We start from the raw sequence: 16,384 nt of genomic DNA, 5'->3' as shown, positions 1-16,384 counted from the left end.
CTGCAGTCACCATCTTCAACCATATTCAAATAGTTGAATAAATGCATGAAATAACGAATGAGAAAAGTCCCAGAAGTGGCGCATGTGGTTTAGGTTTAGTCGGCCTAAATTCCCGAAGCAACTCTTTCCGCATCCCTGAGAGATTCTGGACCTCCGCTCTTCGCAGCTCCTACCCTACCCGCCCGTCTCCAACTCCATCTCCACCCTCATCCCCATCGCATGCCCATCCCCATCCCCTCCCCACGCCCTCTCGCATAGCTCCGCTTTCCCGGCACTGCTGCTTTAAGAGCACGCAGAAGCCGAGCCGGGCGCTGATTGGTGGTTTATTCTAATGCTAGCGGATGAGCTCATCTGCAACCAATGATCAGGCTGCACCGGCCAGACCCCTGCACCTGGGAGGAGAGCGGAAAGCAGCCGCCCGCGGTGCTATGTTCCCCGCGGGGGCGAAGGGTAGGTGGCCACAGGGCTGAGTTTGGCCGCGCGGACCGAGCTCCTGGCTCGGGCAGGTACGGTGTTAGCCTGGCTCCTCCTCCATCCCCTCTCCCCCAGGAGAGGATGCCCTCACCTCTCATTCCCCCAGTCCCCTTCCTTGGCGACCCTCACGGGGCGGTGCACCTTGCGTGCAGGGGACTTGCGGGCTGGATGCACGTCTTTCTGGGTCCAGACGCAGCTTTGCAGCTCTGCCTGGGAGGACCCGGCCCGGCGGGTGGACCCTGAAGCCAGACCCTGACTCAGAGCAGCCCACCCTGCCGACCTGGATGCCTCTGATCACAGGCCTCCGAGCTTCATGCCCTGGTGACTGGGCCGAATGGGAAGGGCGCGGCTTCCCTTCCTCGCCTCCTCCACCTCCTGGCCGCATCCTGGCCGGGGCTCAGCTGCCCGCTGACTTAGCGATGTGGGTTTTCCTCCCCACCCCACTCCCCATCCTGTTCTCTCTTCCCTCTCTCCACAGAAGTAGAAATGACCTAGGGTTTGGGCCCTGCCCTTTCCCAATGGGGCCTGAGAGCGCAAAGGTGCAGAGGCTGCAGTGAGGGGTAGAGGCAGCTTTCCCGCCTCTCTCTGAGCTCTTTCCTTTCTTTCCGCCACTGCTCTAACACTGGTGGCCACTCATATCACTTGCTGCTCAGGGTGGAGCTGCTGTCCGGTCCTTGGAGGCCACGTGGCTTCCTGAACTTCTCAAAGCAGAGCCAGGGAGACAGAGCCATCCCCTCCCTAGGGCTGGTTGGGCTCTGACCTCATTCATCTAATTCCATCCAGAGTGGTACTGAATCTGCCAGTCAGTCATTTCATTTGCCTGCAGTCTTTAAGGCCAAGCCCTGTGCCCAGCTCTCTGCCTGGCTCCTTGGGGGTCCTCACTCCATGACCACACTCTTCTCAGGACCCAGGGAAATGAAATAAAGCAGGGGCAATCCCTCCTGTTCAGGGAGGTACCATGGAGCCCAACCCTGAAGGATAAGTGAAATTCCCATGGGAGGAGCAGGGAGGGGCTAACAGGACACAGTATAAGGAATGGCCTTTGGGCCCCGGGCTTTTGCTTCAGCCTCAAAGTATGGTGACCTATATGTGTTTAATGTGCACAGAGGCCCTTTGAAGGCAGTTCTGAATCATGAATATCTTCAGCTCTCTCTGATGCTCAGCACATAGTAGGTGCTCCAGAAATACTTGTTGAACTGAATTTGAATGGAAAGAATTCTAAAAACAACTCAGAGCCCAAAGCATGTTTTTATTCTGTTATGACCACCACTTAGGAAAGATCTGGCTTAGTGAAATCCCTCTGATCCCTCCAGCCCTTGGAGGTATCAGTCTCTGCAATACTCAATGGAAGAAACCAGGGTACAGATGGGACGTTGTTCCCGACTGGGTTCTTTCTAATGCCTCTGCTCATTCCAGGTCCCTGACCCAGGGCAGCCATGAGCCTGGTGGCCTGTGAGTGCCCTCCTGGCCCTGGCCTGGAGCCTGAGCCCTGCTCTCGAGCACGGTCACAGGCTCGAGTGTACCTAGAGCAGATTCGCAACCGGGTGGCTCCGGGAGCACCTGACATGACCAAGCACGACTACCTGCTGGATGCAGCTACTCAGATCCGGCTGGCCCTGGAGCGTGACGTCAGTGAGGACTATGAGGCCGCCTTCAACCACTACCAGAACGGCGTGGACGTTCTGCTCCGAGGCATGCACGGTGAGGCTGGGGCTGGGCAGGGGCCGAGGAAGGGCTCATCCCGTCATCTGTCCATCTGTGCTGGGTGAGCAGGGCTCTGTGCTGGCCCTGCAGAACCTCTGCGAAGGACAGTAGTATTGATGATAACAGCCCTCATTTGTAAAGCAGTTCCTATATACTAGGAGCTGGTCTGAGGGCTTTACCTGTATCAATTCATTTCTGATTCACTGTAATACAAACCACTGTGTATGTTCTGGCATGTACTTCCAAATATACAAGAATGATTTTTATTCCTATTTTCCAGATGAGGAAATTGAGGCACAGGGCAGTTAAATAGGTTGATTAAGACTCCACAGCTATCAAGTGACAAAGCTGGGATTTGAACAGTTTGGGCTCCAGAGGCTGTGAATTTGGTCCACTAAGTCCTCCTGCCCCTGGAGCTGGGCTGGGATCCTGCCCTTTGGGTGCTTGCATTCTAATGGTGGAAGATTTGATTAGTTGATGATGGACAATTATAATCCCAGGTGGCAAGGACAAGTGGGAAGGAAGTAAAGGGAGGGAAGAGGGAGACTGAGGCCAGGCAAGCCTGGCACAGGGCATTTTCTAGAAGTCAAAACCCTAATCTGAGCACTGAAGAATGGTAGGCATGCTGTCCAGCTGAAGAGCCTGGAGGGGGAGAGAGAGGGGGCAGGCAGAGAACACAGGCAAAGGCCTGAAGGTAAGAGGGGAGGCCTGTTCAGGGCAAAGGGAGGCATTTCCAAGTTGCGGGAGAGGCTGGCCCTGAGGCCAGTTGGAGACACCCGAGGGCCTTGATGGCCAGCCTGGGGGTAAGAGTCAGGCCCCAATTCACACTTCCAGCCCCTGCTCTGATGAGACCTCTCAACAGCTGGCTTCATGCCTGTCCCATGAACACCTTTACCTCCAGGCCCAATGCCCATTCTGGCCTGTTTCACACTGGGCATCAAAGATAACAGAAGGTGTGTTCTTTGGGGGGCTTCTCTTTCCTCCTGTAAAAAACAGACAAGAAAAACTCCATTCTATCCCTTCCCAGGGTGTGACAGTGGCCAGGAGGTGGTGGGTGCCAACCGTAAAGTGCTGTAGTCCGAGGGGCCACCCTGGCTCCCAGTCTCTCCCACCACCATCCTTCCCCCTCCTCCCCTGCTGGTCTCCCACCCAGAAGAGGACCCAGGAACAGATGCAGGGTCAGAATCCACTGATGAGCCCTAGAAATAGTCCTTGCCCTCTTGCGGGGGGCAGAGTGTGGGCAATGGGAGCCCAAACCCCCACCTCCTCCCAGGGCTGGCGGGGTCCTCTTGACCCCTTCTCCCCACAGTCGACCCCAACAAGGAGAGGTGTGAGGCTGTCAAGCTGAAGATAACCAAGTACCTACGGCGGGCAGAGGAGATCTTTAATTGCCACCTGCAGAGGACGCTGGGCAGCGGAGCCAGCCCTGATGAGGTGAGGAGCCCCCAGAGGCCTGAGGCCCCCACCCCCCAGGCCAGGGAGCTGTCGCCTTGCCATCCCTGGTGGGGCAAATGGTGGAGAACACAGGCAGGCTGGCGCGTGTCCCGGGGCTGCCCCCCTGCCCTCCTCCTCCTGGCTTCCTCCCTCTCTCTCCCACACTCTCCGTAGCTCATTCACATTCTAACACTTAGTGAATCATCTCCAGTCCAGTCTCGCACCCTCACAGAGGAGACACACACACAGAAGCAGCTCCTCACTCTCACACACAGCCCATACACACGGTCACCTGTGTACACACTCAGGTTCCCAGAGTGCTTTTCGGCTGGGCTGCAGTGAGTGTTTGGAGCAGATATGAATACCCACGTGCGTATACACACACGTGAATACGTGCATATACAAATGTGCACAAATCCTCTCCCCACATCCTGACCCAGCGGGCCCCTCAGAGAGGGTTGAGAATGCACGCACACTTCTCAAGCCCTCAGGTGTGCACATACACACTCCTAGGTCTGATGTACCTTGTAAGATGCTTCCCCCACCAGTGAAGGTACCTGGGCCTGCCTTGGTCTTTGAGGCCTGTTGCCTGGGTTATTTCCCCACCCCTGGGCGCATCTGCCTCCTGTGGATGGCGCTTTTGAGAGGGGGTTTCTGAGGACTCCCTGGGCCTTGGAGGAGGGCTGGGTGGGGGCTGAGCTGAGAAGGTGGCCTAGCCACCCCAGACCGAGGCCAGCTTCTCCGCTCGGTCTGTCTCCGTGAGGTGGGAGTCTGCTGCCCATACCCCGGTCCTGCCCTCTGTGGCCACTGGTCTTCTGGCAAGCCGAGGCCCTGCCCACTGCCGGGTGAGGAGGCCGTGATCCTGAGGCCGCTTCGGGGTTCTCTCCCACCGCCGCAGGGTTTCAGCAGCCTGAGGCTCCGGCCCATCCGCACGCTGAGCTCTGCCCTGGAGCAGCTGAGGGGCTGCAAGGTGGTCGGGGTCATGGAGAAGGTGAGCGAGCAACGCCCAAGGTGTGGGAGGACACCGCATGTGTGACCGGGAGTGGCCAGTGTTGGAAAGGGGTCAGGGGGTCCAAACGGAGAAGGGCAGCCGGGTCCAGGGGTGCCCCACCCCTCCTCCAGCCCAGCACACACCACCCCCGGAAAGGAAAAAGTGAGGAAGCCCCAGAGGCAGACAGTGGCTCTCCACAGATCCTTCAGCTCAGACACACAACCGCGCCCTCGGCAGTTCAGGACAGAAGCCACAGGGGCACCGGGCCAGCCTGTGCTGCCTCGCGCCCCCACTTCCCGCTTCCTCCGGGGGCTGCAGCCAAGAGTCTCCCCCGCCAAGCGCAGCCCAGAGGTTCCTGGGGTAGGAATGTGCTCATCGCCAGAAACCTGCCTTGTCCAGGGTCTTGACAGCTCTACCCTCTGTCTCCTGGCTTCTGCCGCGGTCCCCCCATCCAGGATCGGCTCCCTTAATTCAGGGCAGACAGGAGTCGACAGCGCAAACTGGACCTGGACACTCAGCAGAAGGACAGACAGGTTGGGTCAAATGAGATTTGAGCCAATATTCGATTGCTCTCTACCCTGACTCAGAGATAGCTGGAGGCTTAAGTGTTTTTTCTTTTTTTTTCTTCTTCAAACTGAACCGTTCATCAGAATCACCTGGGGGAGCTTCCTAACCACACAAATGCCTGGGCCCCATCCCAAACCCACCGAGTGAGAATTTCTAGGGTTGAACTCAGGCATCTCTCATTTAAGGCACTCATGGGGGATTTGGATGGGTGTGGGAGCCGGCAGAGAAACGAGGACCGGTGTGTGCTCCTTCACACGCCGCTGAGGGTAAAATGCTGTCTGCACGGGCACCACATGGCCACAGGCAAACTCCTTGCCCTCTCTGGGCACTGTTTTCCTCATCTGAAATTGGGGAAGGGATCCTCCCACCCACCCGCACCCTCCCACCCAGGGGGATGTGGGAACTAAAGTGAAATAATTTTTGGGAAAGGCCTGGCACACGCTAAAGGGTTTGATACAAGTTTGATGGCTGAAGGCTGATGACAAGAGTGGGTCAGCGGCAAGCAGGCTTCCCATCCTTGGTCTCACTCCAGCGGCTGCTCCCTGGTCCCTGGAGCAGGCTCCCCGTCTGTCAGCCAAGGTCCAGCCAGCTTCCATCTGCCCAGCCCTTCTCACCCACCACGTTCGTCCATGTGGCTCGGCCGCCCCCATGGGCAGGCCAAGGAGGCAACAGCCACCACTGTTTGACCATGTGGGATCCCACTGAACCGATGGTGTTATGGAGAGAGGGGTTCTGGGTCAAATAAGCTTTAGAAACAGTGAGTTAAAGTTACATTACTTCATTGCTTTAATTCTAGGAAGTTTCAGGCTTTGAGGATGCAAATGTACACAGTGAATCTCCAAGAGGGAGGTCTGTGACAGAATTCCCCGAATTGAATTTGTTTAACCCCAGACACACATGTGCAAAGCATTTTTGGAATCCTGTATTCTGAGGCCTGTGCATATGGGAAAAACAGATTCAGGCCAAGCCCAACCGTTCTGTCTTACGAGTGCCCTCTTTTTCCTTTATTACCCTTTCTTGGGCACTCAACTTAGCCACTCTGCATCCCTCCTAAAATCCTGCGGCCTTTTCCTGTGTCATTTGCAAGCCAGGAAAAAAAAAAATCAGTCTCCCAAATTAGGAGAGATGTTAGGGCCACTGGGCCCAGGTCCCTGCAGCCAGGCCTGGATGGAAGTTACTGCCTTGCATTCCATCGCTGTGCCCAGACAGACCAGGGCAGGTGGTTGGCAGAGCAGTGGCAGTCTGCAGCAGCCCCCAGACTCAGGGCAGCAACGGGCCCCACTCAGGAAGCCTTGAGTGCCCCCAGAGAGGTCCCACTGTGAGGGTTCATGGGGCTGAAGAGGGGTTCCTCAGGGCCGGAAGAGATACCTTCAGGGGTAGGGGTCTGCAGAGAAGAGTGAGGTGGGTGGGTCAAGGACTAGGTGGGCAGCTGGCCAGGATGCCCAGGGTCTGCTCTTGGGGAGCCTTAGGGGGCTTGGGAGACAACACTGGCTGTTTGCTGAGCTTCGTCTGGGAGCCAGGCCCTGAGTCAGGGATGGGGAAGAAAGAGGACAGCCAAGTCCCGTCTGTGTTTTTGGCTCAAATGTGAGGGTGTTTTTAAAATTATTACTATTTATCAGCATTTAGAAATTGGCAGGTTTCATAGAGAAAGTCCAAGTTTCCTACTTCTCCTGAGAAATGAGAGGATCTGGAAATGCAGGCTCACATTCCCGCCTGTCAGCCCAGGCCGAGGAAGGGCTGCCGCTTTAATGAGGCGCTAGCCCTGCCCTTTTCCTGTCCTGCCCACTGACACACGTGAACAGCCCCTGTGGACCTTCATGCTTGAGAACCTATTTGAAACTTCTGGATTTGTTTGCTCCAGGAGGGAGTCCTCCTGGCTTTGACACTGTGGACATTTTAAAAGAAAGGGTTAATGTGTTTTACCAAAGTTTTACTTGTCCTCACATCCTGAGAGCTCAGTGGGTTTTATTTTTTAAAAAAGAGGCTTCCTTTTTTAAAAAGATGAGAGCTGGCACTCAGAACTGCCTTACACTTTCTGGATAGCAATCTCACCTGGCATCTGTAAGGCCCATTGTAGTTGGCACAGCTGCTACATTAAAACCACTCAGTCTCCCTGCGGGGGAAGAAGGGTTATACAGTACGGTCAGATATAGTAGTTACCAGCCACATGGAATGAAATGGAATTGTCACTTCAGTTGTGTCTATTTGCGACTCCATGGACTGTAGCCCACTAAACTCCTCTGTCTATGGGGATTCTCCAGGAAAGAATACTGGAATGGGTTGCCATGCCCTCCTCTAGGGGATCTTCCCAACCCAGGGATCCAACCCAAGTCTCTTGCATCTCCTGCATTGGCAGGCATGTTCTTTACCACTAGTGCCTGCTGGGAAGCCCATAAGACTAAAAAATTTTTTTTTGGTCGCACCACGTGACATGCAGAACTTCCCCAAGTGGGGATTGAATTCACAACCTCTGCAGTGCAAGCGCAGAGTCGTAACCACTGGACAACCGGAGAAGTCCAGTTTTAATAAAAATTAAATATTCTCTCAGTGGCACCCACTATATTTCAAAGGCTTGATAGCTACATGTGGTTCGTGGCTTCTATATTGGACAAATAGCCAATATATCTGTCACAGCAGAAAGTCTTCCTGGGCAGTGCTGCATTTTAATCATTGTTTTACAGAGAATGTAACTGAGGCTCATAGAGGTCAAGTGACAAACCAGTGCTCTGTCCCCCATAGCACAGAACAAAAGAGGAAGGGGGTTTTTTGTTTTGTTTGCTTGGTTTAATGAGGGGCGGGAATGCTCCCTTTGCTACCCTTTTGAAATATGATGTAAAAGAAAAGAGTTTGAAACAGTAAATGGGAATTTCTTCGTTGTCCAGTGGTTAGGACTCTGCAGTTCCACTGCAGGGGGGCACAGATTTGATCCCTGGTTGGAGAACTAAGATCCTGCAAGCCATTCAGTGTGGCCAGAAACAACAGTGACAACAACAAATGTTGCCCATCATCCTACCTCATTCCAAGATAATCAGCATTAATGGTTTGGCCTAATTATTTCTTGATTCTTGTGTGTGTGTGTGTATGTATTTTTTCTTTTCTTTTTTAACACATTGTTTCAGTGTACTGATCAAGTTTTGCTTCTGGCCTCCCTGACCTTCCCTGTTGGTTTTTTTTTTTTTTTCGTAATCTGCAAATGAGAAGCCTTGCCCAAGACAAGGTGGTGGGGAATCCCACTTGGCAAGAGGCAGTGGGGAATTATCCGGGGTGTCAGCACTTGTGGGAAACTGTGTTTTCCTAAATGACCCCAGAGTCCTCTCCTTCAAACTCGGCACACGTTGGGCGGAGGAGCGGGGACCAGGCTGGACTCCATCTCCGGCTGTTGGAGGAGAGACCTCTAGTGGTCAGAAGGGGTACCTCACTCCTGCTGCCCCAGCCCTGAGTCCACGACCTTCATCTCACTGATGACGGGGAAACTGAGGCCCAGAGGGGAAGGCACATGCCCCTGTTTTCAGTTGTGTCTTCAAGGCTCCTGGGTCAGCCCATCGGGATTCGCATCCCGGCTCTGTGGGACCGCAGGCAACGTTACCTCTCTGAAGCTCGATTTCTTCGTCAGTAAAATGAGTCACTAGTAATACTTGGGGCTGCCCAGGTGGCGCAGTGGTAAAGAACTTGCCTGCCAATGCAGGAGACACAAAAGATGTGAGTTCAGTCCCTGGCTCGGGAAGATCTCCTGGAGGAGGAAATGGCAACCCACTCCAGTCTTCTTGTCTGGAGAATCGCATGGACAGAGGAGCCTGGAGGGTCTCAGAGAGTCAGACACGACTGAGCACAGCAAAACAGCACAGAAATACTCACCCGGTAGGGCTGTAAGAATAAAATTAGGTAAACTAGATAAGGTCCTTAGTGCAGAGTAATACTATACAGTATACAGTGTCATACTATCCTATACTATAGTAATACTATACAGGGTAGTACTATACAGTAATAACTATACACAAGTTTCCCTGTATCAATATTAATAATCATCAGCAAAGACTATAGAGAGCGTGTTATATGGCAGGCTCAAGCTGCCACCATACTTGAGTTGTCTGATTTAACAGCATCCTCTTAATGGCCTTCTGAAGGAGGTACTGCTATGATCCAGGGTGCTGGTCTTTCCCTCACGTGCCCCCCTGTCTGGGCTGAATCTTCCACCTTTCTGCCCCGACAGGTCCTCTCCTATGGCTGGGGTTCACCCTTGCCCATAATGGAGATGAGTCTAGGGCCCAGCTCCAAACAAGGCTCTGACCCAGCAATTGGCAGATGACTACCTCCAAGCAAAACCAACAGGAGAACGAATGGGTTGCTCGCCAAAGACAGAGTCCAGAGAAAAAGACCATTTAAAAAAAGAATAAGACCATCGCACCACTGGGGGTGGGGGGCAGGGGGTGTGACTGAAGGAGCGTGCCAAGCTCACATGGTTTCGGGCACCAGTGGGGCCATGTTCTCAGAGCCTTGGCTTCTTTACCTGTAAAATAAGAGTTGAGAAAAGGTGACTGGCCCTGAGGTCCCTTCCAGCCATGACACCCTCAGATTCTGAAGGATGGACCACTCACCGTGTGTGTGGGAAGTTCTGACTACGGCCCTGTGCAGTGCAGGGCTCTGGGAATACAGAGCTGAATAGCATGGTCGCTGCCCTCTCGGAGCTTACAGCCCAGTGGAGAGACAGGAAATCACACACAGTGTGATGGGGGTGAGCCCAGAGAGCACTGCAGACAGATTAGGAGTCCTGGCCCGATCTGAGGTTGGGAGGGCTTCCTGGAGGAGGTGTTGCCTGAGTTAAGACCTGCAGGTCTAACGAGGGTGGATGAGTCGGAGAGGTTCAACATCACATTGGTGGAGGAGGGAATATACTCTGTATCACCAAAGCCTGACGTCCCTGCCTAGCCTGGGTGGAGGAGCATGGGGCCGGGTCGGGGGCGGTGTGGAGCCCCGGGAACTAGCTTGTCCCTTAACTAGTGCTTCTTGGACCTCGGCAGGTGCAGCTGGTCCAGGACCTAGCGACTGGAGGGACCTTCGTGGTGAAGGCAGGTGCCACCCTACCCCCTGCCATTCCTCCTTCCCCTTGGGACCGTCTCAGAGCTCTTGGAAACCCCTGCCCTCTAGGGAACCTCTACCCAGAACCCGTATGGGAAGCCCATGTTCCCTCCAGATCCCACAGCTGCTAGTTCTGCACCCCAGGCATGTGCCCAACTTCCCAGAAACACACACACATATACTGCCTTACCCTTGGCCCAGACAGGGAGGGGAGGGCCTGCCTTCCATGGTGGAAAGAGGGTTGAGGGTCAGAACAGGAACTGGGGGGAGGCAGCTGCTCCTCGGGGGGCTCCCACACTTCATCTGGTTGACCCTGAAGAGCAGAGTGGCCTCTGGCTGCTCCCCAGCTGATCTGCCCAGGCTGCCCCCTCCTCAGGGCCTGTCCAGGTGCCACGTGGCGAGCCGGGAGCGGCTGACCATCATCCCACATGGCGTCCCCTACATGACCCAGCTGCTGCGGTACTTTGTGACTGAGGACTCCATCTTCCTGCACCTGGAGCACGTCCAAGGTGAGCGGGCCCCGGTGTTCCCATCAGCTCCTCAGGCCTTCAGGAGGTTGTCCTGTCTTATCCCCTTAAAATGTCGAGCTCGGAGCCCAGCCACAGGCCCAGCCTTCCTGGAGAGTGAAGGCAGGACCAGCCTGCTGTGGGCTTCTGAGTGATGCCAGGGGACAGAGGACATCCTGGGAGGACATTCATGTCTTGGGTGAATGAGGACATGTATGCAGGTGTCCTCTCTGTCACCATCTCCCCCAGTCTTGGCTCTTCTCACTTTTCTAGTCTGTGCCCACCCCTCTGAGTGGCCACATGGAATGATGGTGCCAAAGCTGTAAGGACAAGACAGGAACTGGGCCACAGCAGATATTTATTGATCAGCTAGGATTTTTTGTTTATTTTCAATGAGGTACACCTCTCTGGATCACGACATATAGTCATCACAGATCCATGCCTAGTCTTCTTTTATTTTACTTAATTAAATTCATGACACTATTCTCCCTTTGTGCTGTGCTACGTCGCTCAGTCGTGTCCAACTCTTTGTGACCCCGTGGACTGTGGCCCACCAGGCTCCTCTGTCCATGGAATTCTCCAGGCAAGAATACTGGAGTGGGTTGCCATGCCCTCCTCCAGGATTCTCCCTTTAAAAAATATATAATATATCAAACGCTGGAGAACCCGCCACAGGACATTAAAGAATAATTTACATCTCCTTAGGGGGTTAAGCACCTATTTTTGTGCCAGGTTGTGAGGCTGGGCCCCTGTCACGGGTGGGTGGAGAGGAGGAGAGAGGGCATCCTGGGCTTCAGGAGGGGAGGGAGCTGAGTGAGGACCTGAAGGCAGAGGGTCTGTGCCCAAGACAGAGGGGGCAGCAGGCGTGGGACAAAGACGTGTCCACACTCATTTCCTCTCCCATCCCCACGCTTGCGGCTCCCTCTGCTCGGACCAGGAGGTACGCTCTGGTCCCACCTGCTCTCCCAGCTGCACCCCCAGCAGTCTGGGACGGGGTCTGGCTCCAGCCTGGAGAGGACAAAGGCTCAGCTAAACTCCCACCTCAGCCTCGGGACCCCAGCTCAGGTGCCCCCGGGACACACCCGTCTGCAGGACGGAATCCCTCTGGAGCTTCCGTGGACTTCTCAGAGCCTCACCCTCACCAGGGAGTCGGCGTCCGTTAAACCCCAGAGAGAGGCTGTGGGTCAAGCCCCAGCCAGGACAAGCACCACCCGCTTCTGGGACCTTCCAAAGGCCCCAGGTGGCCGCCTGCACTCCCAAGCCAGGCGGGGACCTGGCCGGAGCTCAGAGCCCACGCCTCCTTGGGGGCTCCCTTGGGTTCGGGCTGGGGCCGGCCGGGTGCTGGGGGGCTGCAGCCAAGGCAGAGTTCCGAGCCGCCCCTCGGCCTCTGGAGGGACCAGCCCAGTGTCCGGCGGGGGTGCCTGGAGTCTGAAGGAGGAGCAAGTGAGGCAGTGGGCGGCCGAGACGCTCCTGGCCCTGGAGGCGCTGCACCAGCAAGGGGTGCTGTGCCGGGACCTCAATCCCCGGAATCTGCTCCTGGACCAGGCCGGTAGGAGCCCCGGGCCGGGGGTGGGGGGCTGGGGGCAGAGGAGTGGGCCCTAACCCTACTCCACCCCTCAGGTGGGAGGCCCCCAAAGCCTCGAGATTTCCCCAGAGCCAAGAGGAGGCAGACGTTATCTGCTTGTTCCCCTGGGGCACCCCCACCCCCTGCCTTTTTGGGAAGGCCTCAGCCAAGCCCGGCTGGCTGGCCGTGGTTGAGCTTGGAAAGCAGATCTTTTCCCCATCTTGAGCTCTGGGACAGCCGCTCCTGCGAAGACCAGGTTGTCCCGGGGACCTCGGGGGGGGCCGAGCCCCTAGGGAACCTCTGCCTAGCACAGCCCATTGGCTCCTGGGGTCCCCTGCCCCATGCCAAAGGCTCCAAGATGACTAACTGCAGTTCTCGCCCCCTCTGGCTCCTCCCTGCACACACACGGGATGACCAGGCCACATCCGGCTCACGTATTTTGGCCAGTGGTCAGAGGTGGAGCCCCAGTACTGCAGGGAGGCTTCGCACAACCTCTACAGCGCCCCAGGCAAGAAGGGAGGGGCCAGGGCAGTCCCTGAGTGTCTGTGTGTGGGTTGGGCCGGGGGGACTGAGGTTGAGAGAGGCAACAGACACTTCCTGGGGGTGCGGGTGGTGGGGAAGGGGTTGAGGGGAGACCTGCCCTCTCAGTGAGACTGAGGACTCGTGCATCCTTGCTCCTGCAGAGGTTGGTGGGATTTCGGAGCTGACCGAGGCCTGCGACTGGTGGAGCTTTGGGTCTCTCCTGTATGAACTGCTGACTGGGACGGTGAGCTCTCTGTGGGCAGGGTGGGGAGCCTGGCGGGTGTCACTGAGCATAGGATGGGCTGGGGTTAGTCCAACCGGTCAGTGTTGGGGGCTGAGCCTACCTGATGGCTCAAGACCTGGCCATTGGGCCCAGTGTCTTGTCAGCACAGGCCCCCTCTCCCCAGCCCGGAGGCCGTGAGAGAAGGAGAAAGCGATTTCCACGCAGGCCTTGGCCACACTTTGCACCCCCACCCTCATCAGGCAAGTGGCGATAGCTAGGAAGACTGTCAGCTTAGATGAGTGAGAATCGAGCTGTGGTGCTCAGGGAAGGTTCCTGAAAGAGGGCGCCTGGGCCTGGCTCTGGAGGGAGGCTGAGTGTGACACAGCCCTTTTCCTCGGGTCATCCCCCCCAGGCCTTCTCTCCCCACTGCTCACACCACGTCCCCCCATCCACACTCTTCAGTGCTGTGACCCGCCGAGACTTTGGCTAGGAGACCAGAGAGAGGGTCTCCATGATCCCAAGCCAGCAGCTGCCCTGTCCAGCCTGGGTCGACCCAGAGCTTGAAGTTCCCCTCGCAAGCACCTTGCTCAGGGTGGTGGGCTCGGCCCTCTGTCCTCCCCCATGAGCTCAGTGCTGCACCTGGGCCTGGTTAAGTCAGGCAGCAGGGAGAGGCCAAGCTCCATTTGAGCAGGAAGTGCCCTGAGTGGACACGATGTAACTGGAAGTTCAGAGCTGACCGGTCCCTCCTGGCTCCCTCCTGCTTTGGTCCCATGGCCAGGGCCTTTGAGAGCCCTGGCTGCAAACAGCCACCCAGAGTGGTTCTCTCCTATTGGCCAGGGTCCCCCACCCACCTGTCCAGCTCAGGGCTCCTGGTCTTCCTCCAGGTGGCTTCTTGCCTGTCTTCCTGACCTCCAGACACGCCTCTCTGCTCCCCCGCAGCTGCACCCTTCTGGAGCACAGACAGTTCCTGCCTCCTTCTCTCACCGCAACCCTGCCTTGACCCTGGCAGGAGCATGCCATGGCAAAGCAGCCGCCCATGGAGATTTGCTTTCTGTAAGGAGACAGGTTTCAGTGCTATTCCTGATAGAGTGCCTGCCCTGATGGCAACCCAAGACTGATGCTTCTAGTAAGTTTGGAGCCAGAGGGGCCTGGGTTCAAACCCTGAACTCAGCACAGATCCGTCGACCTCTCAGAGCCTGCTTCTTGCCCTTAAAATGGGGGTACTGATGCTTACTTTGAAGGTTGTTGCAGAAACTAGGGATCACGGGTATCAGGCACCTTCTTCAGCCCGGCAGGCAGCAGATGGTGACAGAGTGATGACCGTGCCCGTGAGGTGTGACACAGGGGGAAGAAATAAAATCTCGGCCGCCACTGGAGTGTACAGACTCCTGGGGGCCGCCTCCCCGTGTCTTCCCAGGCGCTGTCCCAGAGCCACCCCTCAGGAATCCAGCCCCACACCCAGCTGCAGCTGCCCGAGTGGCTCAGTGGCCCGGCGGCCTCCCTGCTGACTGAGGTGAGGTGCAGGCGGCCTCCTGGTGGCGCCTTCTTGGCCTGAGGGTGGACAGAAGGGAGGACAGAACCCTGTGTGTGAACAAGTCACCCCATGTACTAGATGTCTGGCATGGGTGCAGGAAGGTCATAGGGCCAGCAAATTTCTATATCTTGGTGGCCAAACACCAATGTCCCCCGCCGCTCCCAGGGTAACACGGGATTCCAAGGGCCTGGCCGGCCTGCCCAGGGCTGACTGGGCTTTTCTCCGCAGCTGCTGCAGTTCGATCCGGCCCGGCGCCTGGGCACCGGAGGAGGCGGTGTCCACAAACTCAAGGCCCACCCCTTTTTCAGTTCCATCCAGTGGAGCAAACTGGTGGGGTAGGAGGGTGTGGCGTCGGCGATGGAAGCGGCTGGACTGGTCTGGCTCTCCTCTTGTCTCTTTGCCTGCCACCTCCAATCAGTGGCCCGTGGGCAAAGAATGCAAGGCAGCTTGCCTTTCCTGGTCAGGATCCCACCCTTGGGCCTCAGAAGTCTCATCGCCACTGACCAGGAAGGGTCTTGTGGACTCCCCCAGCCACCTCTTGGAGAAATGCTTTCTAGTTGGTGCTGAGGGGCAGGGGCAGAGATCTCAGCCTGTTAGGCAGCTTGAACATCTCCACCTGTCCATCCTCTGCCCATGAGTCAACAGTCACCTGCTGTGTCTACACCCTGTACCTTGAACTCGGACCTGCCCTGTTAAAAGGTGCCTTCCTTGGCATTAGCTCTGAGCTACTGACCACCTGCTGAGCCGAGAAGTCTTGTGACTCATGATCTGCCACGCGCCCCACTCAGGATGTCTCTGGAGACTCATCTCAGGATAGTAGTCCCCTGGCTTCATGGTTCGCAAACCAGGGCTGCTCTAGCTGGTCATCTTAGCCACGCAACCAATGTGCCCTTTCCACCAGAGGCTACTTCCCCAGGGGATGGGGGAGGCAGGGAAGCAGGGAAGAAGTCTGTAGCAAACATGGGGTGGAGCGGGAGGGACAGGACAACCCACCCCCTCCTGACCATGCTGCTTATCTTGTGATTACAGACCTCTGAGAGCAAAAGGAAAGGAGGGGAGGAAAATAAGGATGAGGAGGAAGGGGGAGAGAGAGGGGCAGGCATAGCTCTGCCACTTACAGAAGTTTTGAAAACAGAATAAAGGGCTCCCTTCCCCAGCTCACCCACTCATGTGGAGAGAAAGCAAACCCTGGCCCATGGGTCCGAGTGGGAGTTGGGGGTTGGCGCGGGGGACCGCGATTCCGTCTCCAGCCCGAAGCCGCTTGAAGGAAAGCTGTCTCCACTACGATTCCCTTCTTGGACGTTCATCCTGTTTACCATTTTGCATTTCAGTGTTGAGGGTTCACTCAATCCACTGCCCACCGTGGCTTCATTTCCTTTTGAAATGAAACCATGCAACACCCAGAATGACTGCCCAAGCTTTTAGCCGGAAGTTCTGGTCTCTGAAGAGCTGGGATAAGTAGTTACCCCCAAAGATAATTCCCTCCCCAGATTTGGGGGCCCTTTTCTTCCTCTCAGGACTCACCCTGTCACTGGGGTATGGCATCCAATACAGAAACTTCCATAGACCTCTGCCCTCAACTCCTCACCTGAGTCTCCATCACCACCAGGTGGCGCCTCTGACACCACCCTCCAGTCCTGGCTGTGAAGGGCTGGGGACCTGTGTTGTGGGGACGAGTCTGAGGCAAAAAGGACACGGAGGTACTGGTTCTCCCTGGGGCTTGCGCACCTCCTCCACCCCCACTCCAATAAAGCCTGCTGTTCCCTCTGGTGTCCTTGCCTCATTAACG

General features: G+C 56.2%; 1 protein-coding gene across 1 annotated transcript; it reads left to right on the top strand.

Annotated features, from left to right (window-relative positions):
• The first annotated feature begins 390 nt into the window (after positions 1–390).
• Positions 391–14,934, top strand: RPS6KL1 (ribosomal protein S6 kinase like 1). Its single transcript, XM_081509238.1, has 11 exons — positions 391–506; positions 1,891–2,175; positions 3,488–3,612; positions 4,511–4,603; positions 10,189–10,236; positions 10,623–10,755; positions 11,690–12,301; positions 12,735–12,824; positions 13,000–13,082; positions 14,479–14,574; positions 14,824–14,934. The coding sequence occupies exons 2-11, from the start codon at positions 1,911–1,913 to the stop codon at positions 14,932–14,934; spliced, it is 1,656 nt and encodes a 551-aa protein (XP_081365364.1). The 5' UTR covers positions 391–506; positions 1,891–1,910.
• Positions 14,935–16,384: the final 1,450 nt, after the last annotated feature.

Source organism: Giraffa tippelskirchi, chromosome 7 (genome assembly GCF_054371585.1).
Source record: "Giraffa tippelskirchi isolate mGirTip1 chromosome 7, T2T-mGirTip1v1.2.pri, whole genome shotgun sequence".
NCBI lineage: Eukaryota > Metazoa > Chordata > Mammalia > Artiodactyla > Giraffidae > Giraffa > Giraffa tippelskirchi.
This window is presented reverse-complemented; position numbering and strand designations above follow the sequence as displayed.

Coding starts and splice junctions, on each gene's coding strand:
- RPS6KL1 (XM_081509238.1), top strand. CDS start 1,911: ATGAGCCTGGTGGCCTGTGAGTGCCCTCCTGGCCCTGGCCTGGAGCCT. Junction 2,176..3,487: donor TCTGCTCCGAGGCATGCACG/GTGAGGCTGGGG, acceptor TTCTCCCCACAG/TCGACCCCAACAAGGAGAGG. Junction 13,083..14,478: donor ATGAACTGCTGACTGGGACG/GTGAGCTCTCTG, acceptor GTGTCTTCCCAG/GCGCTGTCCCAGAGCCACCC.